The sequence below is a fragment of the Struthio camelus genome, chromosome 30 (assembly GCF_040807025.1).
Source record: "Struthio camelus isolate bStrCam1 chromosome 30, bStrCam1.hap1, whole genome shotgun sequence".
Taxonomy (NCBI): domain Eukaryota; kingdom Metazoa; phylum Chordata; class Aves; order Struthioniformes; family Struthionidae; genus Struthio; species Struthio camelus.
The window spans coordinates 5,001-28,132 of record NC_090971.1 but is presented as its reverse complement, the minus strand read 5'-3'; the positions used below and the strand labels follow the sequence as shown (position 1 = coordinate 28,132).

The window sequence follows — 23,132 nt, the reverse complement described above, 5'->3', positions numbered from 1 at the left end:
TAAGTGCTGGCAGGCAAAGGAGGGGTGGGGAAACTGAGGCAGGGGGAGCAGAGGGCAACAGGGCCAGGTACTTTCCAAAGGACTAGGACAGCTGCTGGGAAGGAGGAGGAGGGAGCCCAGTGCTGCCACCCCAAAAGGTCATGACCTGGAGACACCTGCCAGCAGGCAAAAAAGAGAGCGTGACTTGGGTCAGGGACAGGATGGAATGGGGTGGAGAGGAGCCGAAGCCAGAGTCGAGGTTGACAGTATCCCCTGCTGCTCTCAGCGCTCTGGACACAGTGAGGACACCCCAAAAAACATACAGTGCTGAGCACCTCATGGTGCCTGAATGATGGGATCCCTGAACACCACCCGACTCCTCCCCACGCCACTCACACCAGCACATCCTGGGGCCTCCCCGTAAAGAGATTCCCAACAGCTCAGACACTTCCTTCACCTCCAGCTGCCTCTATTAACATGGAAAGTGGGGAGGGCTGGGTGCATCCCCGGGGCACCATCCCTGCGAGGACCGGCAGGACAGAGAGAGGCCTCAGGCCGGCAGCAACACGGGCGGCTCATCCTCATCGGAGTCAAACTCGGCATTCTCGTCCTTCACCCACTTGCCAGAGTGGTCCTGGATCCAGCCGGCACTGGGGACGGATAGATGGAGAGTGAGATGTGGCTCATTACAGGGGTCCCCACTGACGCAGGGAGTGGCTCACCTCCGGAGCTGCAGGTACCGCTCCAGGGCCTGGCGCCTCTTGGGGTTGAGGGCTTCAGGCTGGCTTGCAGGCGATGGCGAGGCTTTTCCTTTGCCACCTTGCTGGGTCTGGGTGGTAGCTGCCTTTGGTACGTCTGGGAGAATGGAGAGGAGCATGAGCTGGCGAGACCCGCAGAAAAGAGAGAAACCAAGGCAGGGCCAGGGCTGCAAACAAGCCGAAACCCGGTGGGCTTTCTCATTGGCACCAGTGCTGACCCAGAGCCACTGGCCCACTTTTACCTGCTCGCCCGCTACAGCACCCTGGCAGCAGGGCCACTGGGGTGGTGCCCACAGCCTCCTTGATCTTCTGCGAGGGGACTCTGGGCTCTGGAGAGGCCGTGGCAGCGATTCGCACAGGGGCGGTGCTCAGCTCCGTCTGGGTCATACCTGCTCTTGAGCCATTTCCATTCACCCTAGGATGGGAGAGGCGTGACGCCCAGCTCCAGCCATCACCGCCTAAATGTCATCCCACGAGTGCCTGTTACCAGCTGGGGGATGGCAGCCAAGGAAGGGGCATTCCACAGAGTGCGAGTCGGTAATGACAAAGCTGCACAAGGTGGAAAGGTGATGCCCACTCACTTCATTCACCCCTGAGAGGGCAGGAACCCCCAAGATCTTACCCCATCCTCCGGCAGCAGCTGCTGTAGGGAGCAGCTTTCAGCAGAGCGCTCTGGGCTATCCTCCTTGTTCGCACCAGCAAAGGGGCTGGAGAGCCCTGGGGGGAAGGGGCAGAGCTCAAGCCAGTCTGGTCGAGGGTCTAGTGGGGAGGGGAAGGGGCATCTGCACCCACCTGTGTGCCTGCCTCCTCCGCCCGCACGAATTTCTCGTGCTGTCGCTTTTGCACCTCGTTCTCAAGTGAGTGCTTCCTGCCGTAGAAGCTCTGCAGGCCTAGAAGAGAGTGAGAGGGTCGTGGGCCGGCCTGGTGCAGCAGCGGCCTCCCCCTGCCAAGCCTGTGCACTTACTGGCAACGTGTTTCTTGCCAGCCCTGTGGACCGCCAGCACATCCAGAGTATCGAAGATGGGGCGGTGGGCACACACGGTGCAGGTATACCTGTGTAGGGGAGGAGACGCCGTCAGGCTCGCCCATCTCCGCACTCGGAGACTGGCAGAGCAGTCCCTGGTGGCAAGAGAGGTTTGAGTCGTTCCAGCTGCCCAGGCCCACGGAAGCTCAGGGTTTGCCCACCCACATGGATCCCATTCACCTCCCACTCCTCAGCAGCACTGCCTCGTCCTCAGGGATATAGTTGGCGAGCAGGTCCGCGACGCGTCGTTTCTGAGAGGGACAAACAAGGTCACGTTAGCTGCTGCCGGAGGCGGTTTCTGCCTATGATTCACCCTGCACTCTCACCAGTCCAAGTGGGACAGACCAGGGGATCAATCCTCACCCATAGCCCAGCCACACCACGGACCCATCCACCCTTCAGCCAGGAAACCTGGGCACCCGGGGGACCCCTAAAGGGGGCAGCAATGATGAGGAGCCAGCTGGGAAGGGGGTGCAGGTGGGGGAAACGGGGGGGGGGGGTTGAGGTGGGGGAGAGAGGGGGCAGCTAGGGGAGATTTTCAGGGGGAGATTGGAGAACAGCACAAGCTGAGGTGAAGGAAGGGAGTATTTGGGGGGTCAGGTTGGGAGTCAGAGCGAGGGAAGGGAATATTTGGGGGAGAAGGGGTATTTTCAGAGAGAGCTCTGAGGGAAGGGGGTGTGGATAGGGCCATATTTGGCAAGGAAGAATAAGGAGGGGGGTCAGGGCAGGGGGTATTTGAAGGGCTGGTTTGGGGGCAGGAGAGTATTTGTGTGCAGGGGGATTTGAGGGCTGGGAGGGATTTGGGGGCAGGTCTGGGAGAAGTCTGGGAGTAGGGGGATGTTGAAGGGGTCAAGTCAGGACAGAGGATAACTGGGGGGCAGGTCTAGGGTGGAGGGCATTAAGGGGGGGCAGGGGGTAATTGAAGGCAGGAAGAAGGAGGAGAAAGTTAAGGTGGGGAATATTTGGGAACAGGGAGAAGGGGGAAGAGGTCTGGGACTATTTGTAGGGCAGAGGGGTATCTGGGAACAGGGAGAATGGGAGGGGGGCCTGGGGAGGATCTGGGGGGCAGGGAGGACAGGGGGCGGGTCTAGGGGGTCATTGGGGGGCAGGGAGGACGGCGGGCGGGATCCTGAACTGTTGGGGGCCTCGAGGGTGCTGGACCAGGGATCCTAGGTGTGGGAGGCTTGAGCTGTTGGGGGGTCCCGGGGGCACTGGAGGTCCTACCTGCAGCACACCGAGCTGGCCGGGATCGTCTCCCTCCCGCTTGAAGGACATAGCGGCCGCTGGCGCAGCCCGCGGTTACCGTAGGAACCGCCGTCCCCTCCCCACTTCCAGGCCGCCTTTCCCGGCGGGCCACGGGCCGGCGCGGCGACCAACAGGGAAGGGAGAGGGCGGGGTTGGTACTCCCACAGTGCCTTGCGGCAGCAGGACCCTACCCCCGCGCGCACGACATGCTGGGAGCTGTAGTTCTCTACCCCCAAGCTGGGCTGCTAGGGGGAGAGGTCGGGGGGGATGAGACCCGGGGCGGGACAGGGAGGACTATTGGGCGAAGGTGGGGGGGGTTCATGGGGCAGCGCCTAAGGGGGACAAGAAAGGATCCTGGGGGACAGGAACATTTAGGGGGATCAGGGGTCGGCGGTGGCCCTTGATGGGGGCAGAAAGGGCCCCTGGTGGGGGGCAGGAACCCTTGGAGGAGGCAGGACCCTGGGGGCAGGGACCTTGGGGGTCACAGAGGGACATGGGGAATGAATGAGGGCCCTGACGGGGAGTAGGTGCCCTGGAGGGCAAGGAGGACCCTTGGGGAGGAGTCCTGGGCGGGGCAGGGAGCACCCAGAGGGAGCAGAGAGGACCCTTTGGGGGGCGGGACCCTGGGGGGGGACAGAGACCCTAGGGGAATAAGGAGGGGCGGGGGGGTGCAGAAAGCCCCTGGGGGGGCAGCCCCACGGCAGGGATGGTCCCATGTGGGGGGCACAGGCTGAGGCCAGGGCTGCGAGGGGACGCCCGACTGCAGGCCATGGCGTGGGGGGGAACACCCCCGCTGCCCTCTGCCCCCGAGACTACGTCTCCCAGAGACCTTCGCGAGGGCCGGCCGGGCCTGGCATCTCCCTACCCAGTCCGCAGCCAGACTGGGTTTACTGGAGGCGGGGGGGGGGCGGGCCTGGCAGGCTGGTAGCAGTACTGAGGGGGGGCCGGAGAGGCGGCCAAAGGCCCCCCCCCGCCCTTAGCATCACCCCCACGGGCGGCACGCCAGAACGCCTGGGCCCTCCGGGAAGTGGGGGTCCCGTCCCTCCGAGCCCCAGTGTAGGGGTATCGGGGTGCAGGGTGGCCCCCGGGAGTGGGTTGGGTGGGTGGAGTGTTAACATGAGCCCCCCCGGCATGTGCCAGGGCGTCGGCAGGGGCCAGGGGTGAGTGGGGCCGTCCCGCCATGGCGGCACCCCTGGGGCGGGAGGTGGTGGGGGACGGTGGTGGGCCAGGGCCGGGGGGGCTGCTGGGCCGCGAGCATCGCCTGGAGCCCGGGGACACGCTGGCAGGCCTGGCGCTGCGCTATGGCGTCACGGTGAGCGGGGCTGGAGGCTGCTGGGGTGCAGGGGGCAGCCATGGGGCAGGGGGGCTGCTGGGGGATTGCTGGGGGCTGCCACGGGGCAGGGGGGCTGCTGGAGGGTTGCTGGGGGGCTAGGAGCTGCCATGGGGCAGGGGGCTGCTGGGGGGGACTGGACAGCTGGGGCAGGGGGGGACCAGGGGCTGCTGGGGCACTGGGGGCTGCCATGGGGCAGGACATCCAGACTATGGGATCTGGGGGCTGCTGTGGGGCAGGGGGAGCCTGGGGCAGGGTCCTGGGGCTATCCGCAGGGCCCAGGGACAGGATGCTGGGGTCAGAGGATGAGGCTGGCCAGGGGATGTGGGGGCCCCATTCCCATCCCCACCCTATCCCTGTCCCCATCCCTGTCCACCCTGTCCCCATCCCATCCCCATCCTGTCCCTATCGCTGTCCCTGTCCCCATACTTGTCCCATCCCATCCCATCCCATCTTTGTCCCCATCCCATCCCTGTCCAATCCCATCCCATCCCTCATCCCTGTCCCATTTCTATTCCATCTCATCCGTGTCCCATCCTATCCGCATGTCTGTCCTCATCCTGTCCCATTTCTGTCCCATCCCTGTCCCCATCCAATACTATCCCCATCCCTCTCCCTCTCCCTGTGCCTGTCCCAATTCCATCCCCATCCCTGTCCCCATCCCTGTTCCTGTCCGGATCCCATGTCATCCCTGTCCCATGCCTGTCCCATCCCATCCCCATCCTTGTCCCCATCCCCATCCCTGTTCCATCCTTATCACTATCCCTGTCCCATCCCTGTCCCCATCCTTGTCCTTATCCTATATTGTCCCCATCCCTGTCCCATCCCTGTCCCGACCCCATCTCATCCTGTCCCATCCCTGGCCCTGGCCCATCCCCAGCCCATCCCTATCCCCATCCCCATCCCGTCTCATCTGATCCCCACAGATGGAGCAGATCAAGCGTGCCAACCGCCTCTACACCTCTGACACCATCTTCCTCAAGCCGACACTCCTCATCCCCAGGCGGCTCGGCCCCGAGGAGGAGGAAAAGGAGGAGGAGGAGGAAGGAGATGCGGGCCCAGGGGCCGTCCTGGTCAGCCCCGCCACATCCCGCCATGAGCTCTCGGCTGCCGATTTCCTCCGGCAGATCGACGCTGAGATCTGCCTCTCCAAGGCTGCAGCGACCCGCCGGCTCTGCGAGAGCAACACAAGGTGAGTGCCATCCCTTGCCCCGACTTTTGGGGCAAAACCCAAGGGTTTTGGAGGGTGCGTTCAGCCCAAGGATGGGTGATTTCGGTGGGTGCCCACAGTCACCCTGTGTTGCCACCCTGCTGTCTTCCCCCACAGCAGCGTCGCTGAGGCCGAAGGCACCCAGGCACCTGACACCAGGGCCCACCCAGCACCTCAGGGTGCCCGGCATGCCCTGCTCGGCCCCCGGCCCCTCACCAGGACGCCCCGGGTGGCTGCCCTGCGCGACACCGAGGATGAGATCTTCACACTGTGATGGGGCACCCTGGAGACGCCCTGACGGCTCATAGACACCTCCCCCACCACCCAGCCCTGGGTGCCTTGGTTCACAGCCAGGGGGCTGGGGGCACTGGGAGGTACTGGGAGGTGCTGAGGCAAGACCATGCAGGGCCAGATTTACTAGCTGACATTTTTCCTCTGACTATATTTATTTGTATATTTTTGTTCTTGGGGTTTTTGGGGGGGGAGCAGCACCTGGATCTCGGCGGGGTTGGGGCCTTCTGGGGATTGAGATGGGGTCAGTCACCCCCTTTGCCTCCCCTCTTCCCAAGAGCCTGTAAATAAAATGGAGCACTGTCACCTGGCTCTGCCTGCTCTGCCACCTCCCCCGGGGACATGGTCACCCCCTTGAGGATACAGTTATCCTCCTGGGGACATGGTCACAGCCCTGGGGACATCAGCACTCCTCTGGGGATGTGGCCACCCCTGGGGATAAGGTCACCCCACCCCCTGGGGATATGTCACCCCTGGGGACATGTCATAGCCCTGGGGATGTGGTCACCCCCTGGAGACATGGTCATTCCCTTGGGGACACAGTCATTCCTCTGGGGACACAGTCACCCCCCTGGGGACATGGTCATTCCCTTGGGGACACAATCATCTCCCTGGGGACACAGTCACCCCCCCCCCCCGCCAGGGACATGGTCACAGCCCTGGGGATGAAGTCACACCCCCAGGGACACAATCAGTCCTCTGGGGACACCATCACCCCCCAGTGGCATGGTCGCAGCCTTGGGGACATAGTCACCTCCCAGGGACATGGTCACCTTGCCAGGGATGTGGTTATTCCCCTGGGGACATGGTCACCCCAATGACATGGTCACAGACCTGGAGACACAGTCTCTCCCCCAGGGACACGGTCATCCCCGGATGACACCCCCGAGGGACCCAGGTGTCCTGTCCCCACCACTGCTCTGTGCCACCAGGTGTTGCCCTGCAGCCACACCACAGGGATCTCTGGACTCCCTAGCCCCCCCAGGATGTCCCCAAGGACCCTCTCCCTCAGAGACACCCTGTCCCCAAGGAGGCCCCAGTGTCACCCTGTCCCTCAGCCTCTCCAGGATGTCCACAGAATCACCCTTGTCCCCAAGGACCTCCAGGGTCAACGCATCACCCAGGGCCCCTGGAATGTCCCCAGGGCTGCCACATCCCCAAGGACCACTGGAATGTCCCCAGGGCCAGCCCATCCCGCAGGCATCCCAGCCCCCAGTGGTTCCAGTTCTCCCAGTAGCTCCTAGTCCCCAATGGGACACAGCCCCAGTACACACACATGTCCACACACAGATACACGTGCATTCACATGTGCAGGCACAGCCATGCACATACACACAACCATGCACACATGCTCATGTACCTACACATACACATGCCTGTGCAACCACACCTGCGCATACACATACATTTATGCAGGCACAAATATGCACGCACAGGCACAGCTGCACGTGCAAACACACGCACATGCACACAAATAGGCATGCACAAACACACATGCTCACACCTGGGCAGGCACAAGTATGCATGCACACCTGTACCTATGCACACACACCTGCAAGCACTCATACACAGACACATGCACACACAGACATGCATGCACACACGTGGTTACACACAGATGCATGGACACACACACAGACATGCACACAGCCACCAGCGCAGGAAAGGCCACCTGGTCCCCACCCAGCACCCAACACAATATAGTGCCAAGGTGAGTCCTAGTCCCAACGCGCTGCATGGGTGTGTGTGTGGGTCCTTGCACATGTGCGTGCCTGCATTTGCATGCATGTTCACATGCTGCATGTGTATCTGCCCATGTGTGTTTCTATCCATGCATTTTTACAGGTGTTTGTGCAGGCGTGCGTGCATGCCGTACACATTTGCATGCATGTGCATGCATATGTGTACATGCCTGCACATGAGTGTATGTTTCCATTTGGATGCATATGTATGTGTGCACGTGCTGGTGTGTTAGCATGTGTGTGTATTTGCACACGTATATTTTCACATCTGCTTTTGCATGCATGTGTTCCCGTGCAAACGTGTATGGCCTGGCACAGGCTCATACGAGCCTGTAGAGCCTGGCAGGATCCTATAGGAGCCTGTAGAGCCCTGCACAGGCCCATACGAGCCCATGAAGCCTGGCACAGCCCCACAGAAGCACAGAAAGCATAGCACCAGCCCCTGCAAGCCCATAGAGCCCGGCACAAGCCTCTACAAGCCCATAGAGCCTGGCACAGGCATGCATGAGCCCACAGAGCCCAGCTCAAGCCAGTACAAGCCCTTAGAGTCAATCATGGCCCCATAGGAGCCCACAGAGTCCAGCACAGGCCCATTCACACCTGTAGAGGCCAGCATGAGCCTGTATGAGCCCATAGAGCCTGGCACAGGCATGTATGCACCCATAGAGCCTGGCACGAGCCCTTATGAAACCTTAGAGCCCAGCACAGGTGCGAACAAGCCCATAGAGCCTGGCACAAGCACATATGAGCCCATAGAACTTGTCACAAGCGTGTATGAGCCTGTAGAGACCAGCACGAGCCTGTACAAGTTTGTAGACTGAATTACAGGCCCATACAGCCTCCAGAGCCTGGCATGAGCCTGTACAAGCCCTTAGAGCCTGGCAGGAGCCCAAAGAGCCTGGCATGGGCCTGTACAAGCCTGTTGAGACTGGCACAAGCCTGTAGGAGCCTGTAGAGCCTGGCACAAGCCTGAATAAGCCCGTAGAGCCTGGCAAAGGACAGTAGAGCCCAGCACAAGCCTGTATAAGACCATAGGGTCCAGAATGAGCCCAGATGAGCCTGTAGAACCTGGCACAGGCCCATACAAGCCTGTAGAGCTTTGCACAGGTCTGTACCCACTACAGGTCTGTACAAGCTCGTAGAGGCTGGCACAAAGCCCTGTGAGCCCATAGAGCTCTATGGGCTAGTACGGCCAGCTTCTACCAGCTCGTATGGGCCTGTGCCAGGCTCGACAGGCTCATACAAGCCTGTGCCAAGCTCTGTGGGCTCTTTGGGCTTGTATGGACCTGTGCCAGGCTCTTCAGGCTCATATGGGCTTGTGCCGGGCTCTAAAGGCTCATATGGCCCTGTGTCAGGCTCTATGGGCTCCTATGGGACTGTGATGGACTCTATGGGCTCCTATGGGCTCGTGCCGACTCTATTGACTCTTATGCTCCTGTACTGGGCTCATGCCATGCTCTATGGGTTCATAAGGGCTCATGCCAGGCCCTACAGGCTTGTACGCTCCAGTCCTGGTCTCTACGTGCTCATATGGGCTTGTGTTGGGCTCTATGGGCTTGCACGGGCTCATATCAGGCTCTTATGGGACTGTGCTGGGCTCTACAGGCTCACATAGGCTTGTACCATGGTCTTCATTATCATATGGCCTCGTTCCAGGCTCTGTGGGCTCACACAGGCTCATGCCAGGCTCTACGGGCTCGTATGGGCCTGTGCCCCACTCTGTGGGCCTGTACAGGCTCATACTGGGCTCTATGGGTTTGTACGGTCCTGTGCTGGGCTCTACAGCCTTGCACGAGCTCATGCCAGGCTCTACAGGCTCATATGGGCTGTGCTGGGCTCTGCAGATTTGTATGGGCTTGTGCTGGGCTCTAGGGGCTCGTATGGTCCTTTGCCTGGCTCTACAGGCTTATGCCAGGCTCTACAGGCTTATACAGGCTCATGCTGGCTCTGCAGGCTCATACGGATTTGTGCTGGGCTCTATGGGATCGTACAGGCCTGTGCTTGGCTCTAAGGGTTCTTCCAGGCCCGTGCCAGGCTCTACAGGCTCATATGGGCTTGTGCCAAGTTTTATAGGCTTTTACAGGCTCATGCTGGGCTCTACAGGTTCGTTGGGGTCCTTGCTGGGCTCTGCAGGTGTGTACAGGTTCGTGCTGGGCTCTACAGGCTCGTATGGGGCTGTGCCAGGCTCAACGGGCTTGTATGGGCCTGTGCCGATCTCTACGGGCTTGTACAGGCTTATGTCAGGCTCTACAGGTTCGTATGGGCCTCTGCCTGGCTCTACGGGCTCCTATGGGTCTGTCCTGGGCTCTACAGGCTCATACGAGCTTGTAAGGCCCATGTACGTTTGTTTGTGTCTGATACTTGTATGTATGTGTGTTTGGGGCTGGAGTTGTCTTGCCTGTGGGTTTTAGCAGTTGTAATGTGCAGAGTGGAGTAGTGATGGAGTGGAATGGTGATTGGTCAGCCTCTGGGTGCTCCACTTTCTGCTGTTTTTTGCAGATGTGGAGCAACGTTCCAGGTGCCTGAGGGAGATGGTGGAAGAAAGGGGACTGCCCTAAGAAGGTGAGCTAGTGACTGTTATTGGCAGGAGTGTGTTGTGGGCATCAGTTCACTGATTAATTTTTGCTTTGTGCTTGTTGGTGTGAAGCAATGCGCAGGAGGCGCAATGCGTCTGTGCCCAGGAGGAGCTTGGCAAGGTGAGTGTTGGTCTGAGAGATGAAGTAGAGCATAGTGTGGGGCTGTTATGTGGTTGGTGCTGTGCCCATTGCCCAGTGCTGTTCTGGTTTTGCAGGTGCGTGTCAGAGCTTGGCGTGACACCCAAAGGCTGGTGGTGGGGATGGGCGAGCGGAGCAGGTAAAGGTAAACTTGTCCTTAATCATCCCAGCTTTCACTTTGTAGCACTAGCACAGTAGCCATCTCGACATTTTTTGATGGGCTTGAGTCATCATCGATGTGCTGTCTGAGCGCATCTCATCTTGTGCTGCTGACTATGAGGAGCGGTCTGTCTTGCTGCATTCATGCTGTAGGTGGTGTGGCCGATCATCTTTGCGGTGATCCTCGAGGCCTTATTGGCTGCTCTTGTTTTGCATCTTCCTGTGTCTTGCTGGCATCCTTTCAGAGTTTTCTTCCCTGGGTTGCTGCAGCCGTGGGTCTTTCCAGCCGGCTTCTTCTGCATCAGTTGTCCTGGCTTTGCTGGCTGCTTTCTGTTGTGGGCTGTGGTGTTTGACTCTTGTGGGCCACTCTGTAGCACCCGAGCCACAGGGCTGTGGCATTGTATGGCTTTCTGGGTGGCAGTGTCTTCTGTGCTGCGATTGTTCTGGTGTAGGGTGTGTGTACATGTGTGTGCATATGTGTCTGTGTGTATGTGTCTGTGTGTGTTAGGGGCTGGAGCTGCCTTGCTTGTGGATGTAGTAATGGTCATGGCCAGAGGAGAGTAATGTATCCATGAAACCTCTTTTGGATTTCAGTAAGAGTTAAGAGTTAAAGAAAAGCATACTTTAAGATTTAAAGAAAAACACTGTGTAGCTGTCCCTCCCCCAGCTGTTTTTTCTTTCCTCCCAGTCCCAGACACTCTGCAAGGTGACAATCGTCACCAATGTTGCTGTGGCGCTTTGGCTTGGGACTGGGGTTTTCTAGGCAGGGTGGTTTTTGGAGGTGCTTGGTAAACCTTGTTACTGAGAGATGTCCAAAAAAATGGAGGCAGTTGCCTGTTACTGCAGGGTTGTGTCTCAGTTGTTTTGTAATAATATACTGTGTAACTGAAAAGTCACTTTTTAGGGTTAGGGTTAGAGTTAGGGTTAGGGTTAGCACTAGGTTTAGGGTTAGGTTTTGAGGGTTAGGGTTAGGGTTACAGGTTAGGGTTATGGGTTAGGGTTAGGGTGCTTTCTGGCATGCTATCATGTCACAGGGCTTTCCAGTATGGTCTATCTGACTTGAGCCACACGCTAGGCAGCTTGAGCAAGTGAAGCAAAATCCTTCTTCTGTCATTGTCTAGGCCAGAGTCAGCTTCCCAGCAGCTCAGTCTCTCCAGAGTTTGGAGTTCTTGGAGGCCTTAGTTTTTATCCTGCCTTGGCTGGACAGTGCTTTCTGAGAGTGCCTGTCAGCGGCACAGTTTCCCTGAGGAGGACCATCTACTGAAGGCTGGAGGTGGCCGGGTGCCTGAGTGAGCCTGACTGTACGTGAGGGCTGCTGTGATATCCTTGCCATGAAATGCAGCCAGAGAGAGTGACTGAAGCAGTGTAGAGGGTCAGTCATAATTGTGGGAATAATTACAGGCCTTGCACTAGGGAGTAGTTCTAGGAGGGCTGTGCAGTTGCCTGGCCTCTCAGTAACTGTTCTGGCCTCTTTGCAGGTGCTGAAGCATGGTCTGGCAGTCGAAGGAGCATTGTCACAGCTGGGAGCTCTGTGGAGACCTGTGGCTGGCCATGGAGGATGGGCTCTGACTTGCAGTGTGGACACAGCTAAGTCCTGGGGCTGCCATTGTATGTGAGCAGGGCTGGGAGGTGGAAGGTGGTTGTCCCCTAGGTGCTTACTGGTATCACTGGCTCTGGATGTTGGCCCATGGAGCTGAGGGACCAAAAATATTAATTATAATGGACATGAATTAGTGTGTGTGGTGTTTCAGGTAGGTTCAGTGGAAGTGCAGCTTAGTGCAGTCCTGTGGAGCAATTCTTGCACGTGCTCACATTTGAATGGTGGTTAAAACCAAGCTTATAAACAGCAACTGTAGCTTGATTCTGGTGTGTGTCTTCCTGTTCAGCTGTGCTTCTAAATGAAGGGGAAACTTCTTAAGCTGTGGGCAAAACTCCTTGGCTTCTCTTTACTGTTCTCATGCTTATGTGTGCTTTGGGTTTCTTGCTTAAAGCTGAGGGTTAGGAGTTTTCACTTAAGGTTTATTGTTTAGTTTGTTGTTGAGGGTCTCTCACTCAGGTTATGGTTTATTACTTTATTTTGTGCGGCTCAGTCTTTATCATGCAGCATTTACAGTTTGCTGACTTAGGGATCAGGATGCAGGATTTAAAATCCAAGCTCATCCATAAATTTTGAAGTCTCGGCAACCATTTGGGTTCCAAATTTGCAGTTTGTCACTTAGCGTTCAGGGCTTATGCCTCACTGATAAATGACAGGGGCTAAATCCTTAGATAATAAAGTGTAAGCCCTGAAGCCTAAGCAGCAGGCTGTGAACTCTTCTTTGGGGTTTGTAACCTTCCCCTGTCCCCAGCGTTCAGCTCTGTGCACTGACCCAACATCAGCATTTGATATGGTGCAGGCCCATCACACTGAGAGTGGCGATGTGACAGGTGAGCTGAGAGCTGTGGAAGTGTCTTGCAGAGCTGTAGTTTGGGGTAGGGCAGAAGTGCAGACAGGCAAGATCAGAGATTAGACATTTTCCTCTCACCTGTCAGAGCTGAATCTTATCCCTGGAGGAAAAAGCAGAGGGGGTGGGCTGTCGGCTACTCAGACACCTGCCACATCAAGGGCAGCAGCAGGAGCTGACCCTTCTCCAACAGACTGACAAATGCTGGTGTGGTGACGACTCTTCAGGTGTCACGGGGTAAGGGGAAGCATGCTGGCACTGAGCTCCATGGCAGACTCACTCGCAGTTGTTGCTTCTGTGTAGTAAAACAATAAACAGTTGCTTTATCCTTTGCACTCACATCTGTGGTTCCTGCTGTTGCTTTGCCTGAAGATAATGCCCAAGGGAAGAGGTTGGACATTGCATCTGGGGTTGGGAGCTGGTTCCCAAGTCCCTTGTACTTTTGAGTCCTTGCAATTCCTGGGGAGCCCAGTGCTGTTCATGGGGCTGTGGGAAATTTTCCTTGCATTGCCTGGACCCTCGAGGCTCTTGGTAGTGTTTCCAATTAACCTTGGGGCTGCCAGGGCCCCTCCAGGGCTGTGTGAGGTCCCCAGACTGCTCCCAGATTTGCTTTCAGTGCTCCGCAGTGTCCCTCGTGTGTCGGGGGCTGGGGCCTGTGTGCCTGGTGCTGGGAGATGGAGTTTCTGTGGGGATGAGGGAGCCTGCAGGCACCTTCCCATCAGGTGCATTGAGCCCTGTGACATGTCTTGGCACCCTTTTGGTGTGCAGGAAGGCTATTCATTTGCATTTTGGTTTGCCCCAGAGCCCTGCATTTGCCCTCTGATGTCCTCAGGATCCTTCAATTCACAGTTTGAGGTGCCCCCAAGCCCTCTGAGTGCCTTTCGGTGTGCCAGGGCCCTGTGTTTGTTTTGCAGCACGCCACTAAGTTCTCTGTTTAGCTTTCTCCTCTGTCCCAGAGTTTTCTGGGTGATTTTTGGTGTGCCTCCCTGAGTCACTCTTTGCTCTATCATTGCCTGGTAATTTTCTTTTTACAAAAATGTTTGTTGCACCCAGAGCTCTTGTTTTGTTCTCTTGTCCCCTGAATACTCCCTTTTCCTCTCTGTACACCCCAAGGCTCTCCCTTCAGCTTTCAGCAAGCACCTCTCAGGAGCTGGGGTGCCTCTGCTGCCCTGGCAGCCCCAGCTGTCCCTGATGGGGCTGATGGCCATTCCCTGCCTCTGGTTATTGATGGACTGCAGCTGTGGGGCCTGGGACTGGAACAAGCCCCAGGTGACTGGGGGGGGGGGGGGGGCGCATGGTACAAAGCCCAGGTGGGGCTGGGGGCATTGATAGCAACAGCAGGAGTCCTCAGGGAAGCTCATGCAGGGACTGGTCTGGGACAACAGAGCTGCCACTGAGAACCACATGCTGTGACTGGCACTGCAGCTGCACCATGGAGGAGGTGAGCAGGGCCATGGGGGATCTGCGCTCGGGGCTGCGGGTCCCCCATGCGCCGGGGGTCCTGGCAGACAGGAGCATCCTGGGCAACGTGCCACAACCAGGATGCCCCGGGCCGAGGGAAACTACACCGGGGGCGGAGATGGCAGTGCAGGGGCCAAGGACGCGGTGCACAGGGGCCATAGCAGGTTGGTGAGGAAGGGGGTGCGCCGGAGCTGGGGGGGGAGAGGAAGGGGAGGAAAGGGGTTCGACGGGGATGGGGGGGTGGTGTTTATTGCGCGGTCGGAGTAGCGCGGAGGGTCCTGGGTCAGACCGAGACCTGGCTCAAACCTCACCGAGCGCTGCGGCCCGCGGCATGCCGGGAGCAGGAGTCTTCCGGCACTGGGCTTCCGGGCAGCCTTTTTTATTTTTTTTAGGTCTATACACCGTCCTGGGAGGTGTTCTGGCACTGAGCCTCCGGGCGGCCATTTTAGTTGCAAGGCATGCTGGGAGGTATAGTCTTCCGGTAGTGGCTTGCCCAGAAGCCATTTTAATCTGCAGGGCATGCGGGGAGGTGTTACCTTCCCATACTGGGCTTCTGGGAGACCACGTTGTTCCTCTCGAGGTGGTGGGAAGTGCAGTTCTCTATCAGCGGGGTTCCCACCAGGTGGCCACGTTATGCTCTGTGGCAGGCTGGGAGCTGTAGATCCAAGTGCCTATGCCTTCTCAGCCCTGCAGCAGTGGCCCGGTGTGTCTGTTCCTTACTGGACACACGCTGCTCACATGAGAGTCCCCATAGGTTGTCAGGGACAGTGGAATTTATTCCCCTCCCCCTCCCAGACCTCTGTTGGCCCTCTAGGCCACTTAACCATCCCTCTAGTGTGCTCTGGACACCTCTTCCAGCCCTCTTTGTTCCCTAGAGCTGTCTTTTGGACCTGCAGCCCCTTTGGCCCCATCTAGTCCCTTCCAAAGCCCTTGAGGCCTTTGTTGGGCCTTGGTTGTTCTGCTCGGAACCCCTCCTCAGGTCTTCCTTGTTTCCCCAGTCATTTTTTGGCCACCTGGACCCCTTACCCCCCTCTAGTGTGCTCTGCACTCCTCTTTCAGTCTCCCTTCTGCCCCAGAGGTGTATCTTGGCCCTCTAGACCCCCAAGGACCCCTCTCGTGCACTCAGAAGCCCTCCAGAGGCCTTTGTTGGGCCCCTGAGCCCTCCTTTGGCCCTCCAGCCCTCTTTGTGGCCCTCTAGTCTACTCTAGATTACTCTTTTGGCCTTCCTTGTTTCCCAGAGCTGTATCTTGGCCCTCTAGACTGATTCAGGACCCCTGTAGTGCCCTCAGAATGCCTCGGGAGCCTTTTGTCACACCTTGGAGCTCTGTGTTGGCCCTCCAGCCCCTTTAGCAGCCCTCAGTTTTGCTTTTAGCCCCCTCTTTTGGCCTTCTGTCTTCCCCCACAGACCTCTGATGGTCTTGTAGACTTTTTAGCACCCTTCTAGCGTGCTCTGGACTCCTTTTTCAGCTTTTCTTTTTCCCCGGAGCTGTCTTTTGACTCTCTTAATCCTTAAGGATTTTTGTAGTGTCCTCAGAACCACTACTGAGGCCTTTCTTATGCCCCAGTGTTCTCTGTTCATCATCTAGTAGTGTTAGCAGCCTTGTTTTCCCCCTGGATCCCTTGGGAGGCTTTAATTGTTCCCCACTGGCTTGTTTTTATTGCTATCTAGCCTTCATTGGAAATGTCTAATCTGGTCTGGGTTCCTCTGTTTTGTTGTGTTGCATAGACTTCTGTTGGTCCTGCAGACCTCTGAGGAGCCCCTGCATTTTATTCTAGACTATTCTTTGTTGGGCCCCAGAGTGTTCTGTTGGTCCTTCAGCCCTCTTATCATCCCTCTTGTGCCCTCAGGAGCCATCCTGAAGTTTCCCTGTGTCAGTCCTGCAGTTAGTGATACAGAGATAGTATTCTACTGGGGAACTAGCCACTCCATCCACCGACCCCTTTTTGTAATCATTCTAGGTACTATACAGGAAACATCCCTCTTGGGAAGTACTCCTATTACTGAAAAGGACTTGTTCCAGGAGTTCATTTTGATAACCTGGTTTGCCCTACAGGAAATGCTGCTCTGAGGCCTGTGGTATAGTGTTCCCTTTATAGGCTATGTGAATTGTTGTAGCTTTGTTTCTAAGTATAAGCAGAACCAATTTCTAGCTTTTAATGTAAAGGCTTGTGCTAGTTAGGGCAAAAAGAAGTTTAATAACCTACCTCTTGATACTGTAGGCAGAATATGAAGTCCCAGTAACAAAATGGCTGTTCTGTTTCCTAGCAGAGGTCTCGTTATCCTTTCTGTGCTCTCCATTCTAGATGCTGAGTGGAAGAAGAAGACTCGCTTCTGCCTAGCGCTATGTGTTTATGGCTGCCATTGGTTTGCCCCTTCCCACCAAAGGGCTTGTGGGTAGGGCAGTGGGTGAGGCCTAGGGTTGCATAAAACAGAGGTCTCACCTCCTTGAGTTCATTTTGCCTTTGATTTCCTGTGGGAGTAGTGCTCTGGAATTGCCTTGGCCAAAAACAGCATTTGAGGATGTAAAGCTACCCTGGAAGATCTATTTGTGTACTTGGAGAAGCAAAGGCCATTCATGAATGTAAGAGCAGTAAGATGGCTTGAGGTGGAGTTGTGAGCATGACAGAAAACTGCTTGTAGCGGGCAGGTTTTTTTCTTGGGTAGTATCTTGGTGTGGGGTGTTCGGGGTGGAAGAAGGCTTCAAAGTATGCAGTTGTATCTTTTGTTAACTATTGCTATTGTTTTCTGGTGTTTCTGTGTTTATCGTGGAATGGATGTAGCTTCATCACTGGGCTTTTCCAAGATGGTCAGAGTTGGGGAATTGTTTGTTCCTCTCCCAAACTGCAGAAAAGAGGAGACAGCAGGGGCTCTGGGAAAATGTTTCTTCCTGCTTTTGTACCTTAGATGTTTTTTGTGGTAGCATCTGCAGTAGTTGGGATGTATGTGAGGTATTGTCCTCCTCAGGGTTTGGGCAGTCTCAGCTGGTTTCTGGCTGCCTTGCTGGATGTTTGGTTGCTCCTCAGCACTACTGTCAGCCTTGTTCAGGGAGAAACTGTGTGGAGTTTCTGTAGCGTGTAGATTTGTAGATGAGCCCTGACCTCATATGAAGAGGGAAAGAAGCATGTAGTCCCAAAAGCTAGGGTAGGGGTCAGAAGAAGAACCACAAAAGAGGAGGTGGCTGAGGCTTCAGGGGCTTGGAAATAAGAAAGGGGTGGGCAGACAGGCGTACAAACTGGTTCCTGGCAGTCCAGAGAAGTCCAGCAGTTTCTTCCCTCAGCACTGAGGCCTGCACAGGAAAAGGAGGTGAGTTCATGGGCTGTGTGTAGGTTGGTTTTTGAGCCCTTGCAGTACATGGGCTTAGTCACAGCTGGGTTTGGTTTCCAACGAGGTGACTTCCTTTCTCCTCATGCTGCAGTAGCAAGGAGGGAATATGAAGTTGTTCTCAGAAATGCAGTGCAAACTACCTAGCTGTCCATGTCCTTGTTGGTTATTCAGCTGCATTTTTACCAGTTGGAATAGATCTGGGCAGGAGCTGCTGTGTTGAGAGCTTTGAACAAACTTGGTATGTGGTGGGAAGGAGGGGATGCTTTTTTGGGAGGTTTCCTCTTTGCTAGAGATTCCTGTTCCTAGCCAGGCCTAGTTAATGGGTTTAATGCTGCAGGGAGGAGGCTGTTGTCTGTCATGTCCCAATGAAGCTTTTGCTGCTTGTCCACAGTCCAGAATGTAAGTCTGGAGAGGGGAGGGGTAGCCTGCAGAGCTGATTTGGTCCCAGCATCAGACTAGATGGAGCATGTGGTGTTTTGAGGGTGTAAATTCTTTTGTTGCAATGTTGCTGCAGGTGGTGGCTCCTGCACCCAGGAAGAATCATGGATTGTGTCTGTTCCAATTAGTTTTCATGGCAATCAAGGACACATCTCAAAAACCATGTGGGTGGATTAGGGTAAACAGAGGAAATAGCTGTTGTGTGGGAGGCCGTGGTCTGAATTCAGCATCATGTGGATAATGGTACTGTAGAGCTGGGAATGCAGACAGCCCTGAGACTCTCTGGGATCAAGGGTGAGTGTGTGAGTCATGGGGCTGAGCATCTGCCGGAGATATTTTTGCAAATGTTGGAGACGTTTGGGGGGTGGGGGGAGGGATCGGATGGGAGGAGATAAGTTGTGATCTCTGTATTTTCCTTTCCTATAGGAGGAGGTGTGCTATGGAAACATTACTGCTTTGATGCAGTGATGGTGACAGTACTGGTCTTCTGTTTAGGTTTATTGGAGACTGAATGATGGAGCCAGAGTACTGGAGGCTTGTGTTTTCTGTCTTCTGTTACAGGTGCCAGAGTGCAGATCTGCCCTCAGGGGAGTTCAGTTGTGACTGTCAGTGGGTGGAGGCGAGTCCTTTGGAGGCTAAGACGAAGCAGAAAAATGACTTGCTAACCCTTTTTTTAGTATTGGTGCACGGATACAGAATGACTAGCACAAACGGGTGAAATGTGTTTCTCGGTGGGGGACCAGGTGATAGCCCTGAAGCCGTAGGGGATGTTGCAAAGGCAGACGCGAGTGCAGTGTCCAAATTGCCAGGTAAGAGAATGGGGAGGTAGAGTCAGGCATGGCAGAGCGGTTTTCTTTAGTAAGTCGATTTGGAGCACTTGGCCGGCATTGCCTTCAGCTCCCATGCATCAAGCTTCTCCTTTGATGACTGAGCCATCTCTTACCAAGTCGTTGCATATGAGGAAAACTTGTTGCATCTGCCTCTTTTTCTCTCACTGAGTTCACTCTTGTAATCATGTACTCATCTTACGTGTTAGTTTTTGCTTGGGTCAGCTTCTATCCCACTACTGTTGTGCAATTTCTTGTGCTGTGTTGTTTGTTCATAGCCACTTTTATGTAATTGTTTTTCAGCTGCTTGATCTCGTGTCCTGTTTCTATTGCTGCTCTTCTATCATACAACTCTATTAGAGGTGTTCTGAGCCCTGCTGGTTCCATTCTCCTTTAAGTGATCTTCATTCATAAAGGCCAAGTCTTTGTCATCATGCTAGCCACAGTGGTTCTCCTTGATCTGTCCATATCTGTATTTGTACTTCTGGGCCAGGGTTTTTCCAGGGCTGTCAATCTCCCTGTTTCTTTGAGAGGCATGGAAGCAACTGTAAGGTTTGTATGCCAGTGGGTGCCAACAAGGTGGCAGAGGTGAGAGGGGGAACTTGGAGCTTTATGGTGTGGCAGTGTGATGTTGGGCTACGTCTTGGTGATGTCTTTTACTTTGCTTTTATAGGTCCTGTGCGGGTCTCTTCCAGGAATCACTGAGGATTTCAGGTGAGCAAATCAGTGTCAGGTGTGGTAGGGCTGGTGAGAACTGCCTAGCAGAATAGTAACTTTATCTCCTTTCCCCCCCCCCCCCCCCCAGTGTTGTGGGAAACTCTGCACTCTGGTTTGGCAGGTGATGACTGCAAACGTGGTGACCAAAGAAAGATCAGAGAGGATGTGTCTGCCTATTGAGGATGGATCTTGAGGACAGACAGTGACCCAGAGCACTGCAAAAGCTAAGTGGAGGGGCCAAGGATGTTGGTGTGTTTTGGGAGTGTGTGTGTGTGCTGATAATCAGTGTATTGTGGAGGGCTCTTCAGGATGAGTGCTCTGTGTGAGGCAGAGGCAGTGGGGTCCATATGGCAGGATGGGAGAGTGTGCTAGGCTGGGCAGTTCCAGCCTGTGTCTGGTGTTTTGCAGTCTGTGGTGTATGTTGTAGCTGTCCTGTTTTTTTGCTCAGGTCTTGATGTTGCTCTGCTCCTTTGTGCTCATGGAGTATGGTGCAGACTTTGTAGCGTTAGAGCAGTAGGCATCAGCAGGCTTTTGACTGACCTGAATGCTCAGCATCACACCAATGGATCGGGTCTCCTTCTTTTGCCACCTGCCAAAAGGGCTGATGTGTCATGCTGGATTTGCATCACAGCTGTCTGTTGCTGCTTTTCTTCTGCAACAATTCTCAAGGGGTCCTCCACTGCTCTTCTGAGGCCACTCTTCTGTGGCGATTCTTGAGGGCTCCTTGGATGCTCTTCTGTGACTGCTCTTCTGTGGGTTCATGACGTCCTTTCAGGGTTTTCTTCCCTGTGTGGTTGTGTCCTTGCATCTTTCTGATTGGCCTTTCTTGTGTTGACGGTCCTGGCTTTGCCGGCCTCTTTCCATCATGGGCTGTGGCGTTTGACTCTTTCCTGGGCTTTTCCCAAGGCCCTGAACTGCACAGTTGTGGTGTCATAGGGCTTTCTGGCTGGCAGGGTCTTCTGTTCTGCAGTTGTACTTATATCTGTGTGTTTGTGTCTTTTTGTCCAGAGCCAGAGCTGCCTTTCCTGTGGGTGTAGTAGTGGTTGTGGCCAGAGTAAAGTAATGTATCAATGGGACCTTTTTGGGGTTTTAGTAAGAGTTAAGCTTTAAGGGAAAACATACTTTTATTGTTTGTGTAATTGTTTATTGATAGGAACAGCCTTTTTTTGTGGGACCCTGTTCATGACAGTCCAGTGTTCCCTTAAAAATGAATGGAATTAGGTTATAATATTAGTCAGGATGAGGAATGGCTGTGGTGGGAGCGAGTGGGCAGTTGTGTGGTTGTTGGGTGGGTTTGGTATTGAATGTGTCTAACTCTGTATGCATATTTTTTTGTTTCCAGGTTGTAGTTAGCATTTAGAGTTTTTAAACTAGTTGTGGGTTTTTTAAGGAAAAAAAAAAAAAAAGATCCAGCTGGGGCATTTTTTTTTTCCCCCAGTCCCAGTCACTCTGTGAGGTGATGATCATCACCAGTGTCGGTGCATAGCTTCAGCTCAAGGCTGGTGTTTTCTAGGCAGGGTGGTTTTTGGAAGTGCTTGGTAACGCTGTTCTCAAGAGCTGCCCAAGAAACTGGGGGCGTTTGCCTGTTAGTGCAGGAAGGTAGAGTATATAGTGCTGGATGTGTGCAGCATTGGTGAGATTGTAGAGATGGATGCTGAAGAGTGTGTGCAGCTGATGCAACCAGTGGGTTGGTTTGTATTTCTGGAGTTGTTTTGGAAGGTATTGTGTAACTGAAATTTTCCCTTTTTTTGGTGCAAGTGTAGAAGCAGAGTTCCTGCAGTGGGGAGAGGAGCATGCTTGTTTTGCAGTGATTGAAGGCCAAGGCTTTTCTGATGTTGGAACAGGCAAATTGTTGTGAAGGTTTTTTTTTTTTTGAGCAATGAAGGTGGTTGAGTTTATCTCTTTTCAAATAAAGGCAGTTTTGTGGTTTGTTTCTATTGTCTTATTTCAAGTACACACACCACAAATTTTCTTTGCTCTTGTTTCTCCTTTTAAAATAAGAACAAGAGAATAAATTTTTCCTTCTTATTTTTGTCTTCGTCTTCATGTGTTCTCTTTTTAACAAATTCTCTCTCTCTTTTTTCTTTTTCTTTTTTCTCTTTTATAGTTTTTTGTTTCTTTCTCCTTCTCTGTTTACTTTTCCTTTTGCTATTTTCTCTCTAGGTTGATATTTTTACCTTCCTTTGGTTATTTTTTTTCTCCTTACTTTATTTTGATTTTCCCTTACTTAGGTTTTTCTCTTACTCTCTCTCCATTGATTTTTCTCTCTTTTTCTTTATTTTGTTTACTGTGAGTGTTTTTCTGTTTTGCTCTTATTCTTTTTGCTTTGATTTTTCCCTCTTCCTCTCTCCTTTTTGCTTAGGGGTTGAGGGTTGGGTTAAAGAGAGAGGGTCAGGGTTAGCACGCGTTAGGGTTAGTTAGGGGTTAGGGTTAGAGCTGGTTGGGGGGGCAAGGGTTGGGGAGGGGTTAGGGTTAGCAGCACGGGTTAGGGAGCGAGCCATTTAGCGTTAGTGTTGGGGTTAGGGTTAGCTGGTTAGGGAGTAGGGTTAGGTTAGGATTAGGGCCATTTAGGGTTAGGGGGTTAGGGCTGGTTACGGTTAGAGAGTTAGGGTTAGGTTAGGGTTAAACCCATTTAGGGTCAGGGTTAGCGTCAGAGCCATTTAGGGTTAGGGTTCAGCGAGGGTTAGGGGTTGGGGTTAGGGTTAGGGCCATTTAGGGTTAGGGAGCCTGCGTGCTGGTTAGGGATTAGGGTGTTAGGGTTTTGGGGTTTAGGGTTAGAGTTAGCCGTTTAGGGTTTTGGGGTTAGGGTTAGGGCCATTTAGGGTTAGGGTTAGGGGGCCATTTAGGGTTAGGGGTTAGGGTTAGGGAGCGTGCCTCCTGGTTAGAAGTTAGGGTTTTGGGGTCAGGGTCAGGTTAGTGTTAGAGGGTTAGGGTTAGGTTAGGGTTAGGGTCATTTAGGGTTAGGGGTTAGGGTTAGAAACGGTTAGGGTTAGGGTTTACTGTTAGGGTAAGAGACGGTTAGGGTTAGCATGGTTAGGGGTTAGGGTTAGCGCCGTTAGGGTTTAGAGTTAGGGTTAGAGATGGTGCCATTTAGGCACCATGCCATTTAGGGTGGGGCTAGAGGGTTTGGGGCTAGAGGGTTAGGGTTAGAGACAGCACGCAGGGGGGTTTTAGGGTTAGGGTCCGTTAGGGTTAGAGGAGCCATTTAGGGTTAGGGATTAGGGTTAGGGCAGTCGGTTAGGCTTTAGGGTTAGGTGTTAGGGTTAGGGAGCCATTTAGGGTTGGGGTCAGGGTTAGAGTTTAGGGTTAGGGGTTAGAACCATTTAGGGTTGGGGGTTAGGGTTAGCCATTTAGGGTTAGGGTTAGAGCCAGTTAGGGTTGGGGGTTAGGGTTAGCCATTTAGGGTTAGGGTTAGAGCTGGTTAGGGTTAGCCATTTACGGTTAGAGCCCTTTAGGGGGTTAGAGCTG

The 23,132-nt window shown here is 54.5% G+C and overlaps 2 protein-coding genes across 3 annotated transcripts; one reads left to right on the top strand and one right to left on the bottom strand.

The window, feature by feature from the left end:
- Positions 1–427: 427 nt before the first annotated feature.
- Positions 428–3,165, bottom strand: SCNM1 (sodium channel modifier 1). Of its 2 annotated transcripts, none has more exons than XM_068922019.1 (8): positions 2,986–3,165; positions 1,942–2,012; positions 1,702–1,790; positions 1,530–1,627; positions 1,360–1,454; positions 980–1,152; positions 702–834; positions 428–629 (listed from the first exon to the last, which is right to left on the bottom strand). In XM_068922019.1, exons 1-8 carry the CDS (start codon positions 3,034–3,036, stop codon positions 530–532), a joined length of 810 nt encoding a protein of 269 aa, XP_068778120.1. In that variant the 5' UTR covers positions 3,037–3,165; the 3' UTR covers positions 428–529. The 2 variants fall into 2 exon arrangements, with proteins under 2 accessions (XP_068778120.1, XP_068778122.1); XM_068922021.1 differs by having other exon boundaries at positions 1,927–2,012; positions 2,986–3,108.
- Positions 3,166–3,735: 570 nt separating this feature from the next.
- LYSMD1 (LysM domain containing 1) lies at positions 3,736–13,237 on the top strand. Its single transcript, XM_068922218.1, has 7 exons — positions 3,736–4,318; positions 5,263–5,528; positions 5,664–7,548; positions 10,079–10,141; positions 10,227–10,275; positions 10,371–10,432; positions 11,931–13,237. Exons 1-3 carry the CDS (start codon positions 4,187–4,189, stop codon positions 5,818–5,820), a joined length of 555 nt encoding a protein of 184 aa, XP_068778319.1. The 5' UTR covers positions 3,736–4,186; the 3' UTR covers positions 5,821–7,548; positions 10,079–10,141; positions 10,227–10,275; positions 10,371–10,432; positions 11,931–13,237.
- Positions 13,238–23,132: the final 9,895 nt, after the last annotated feature.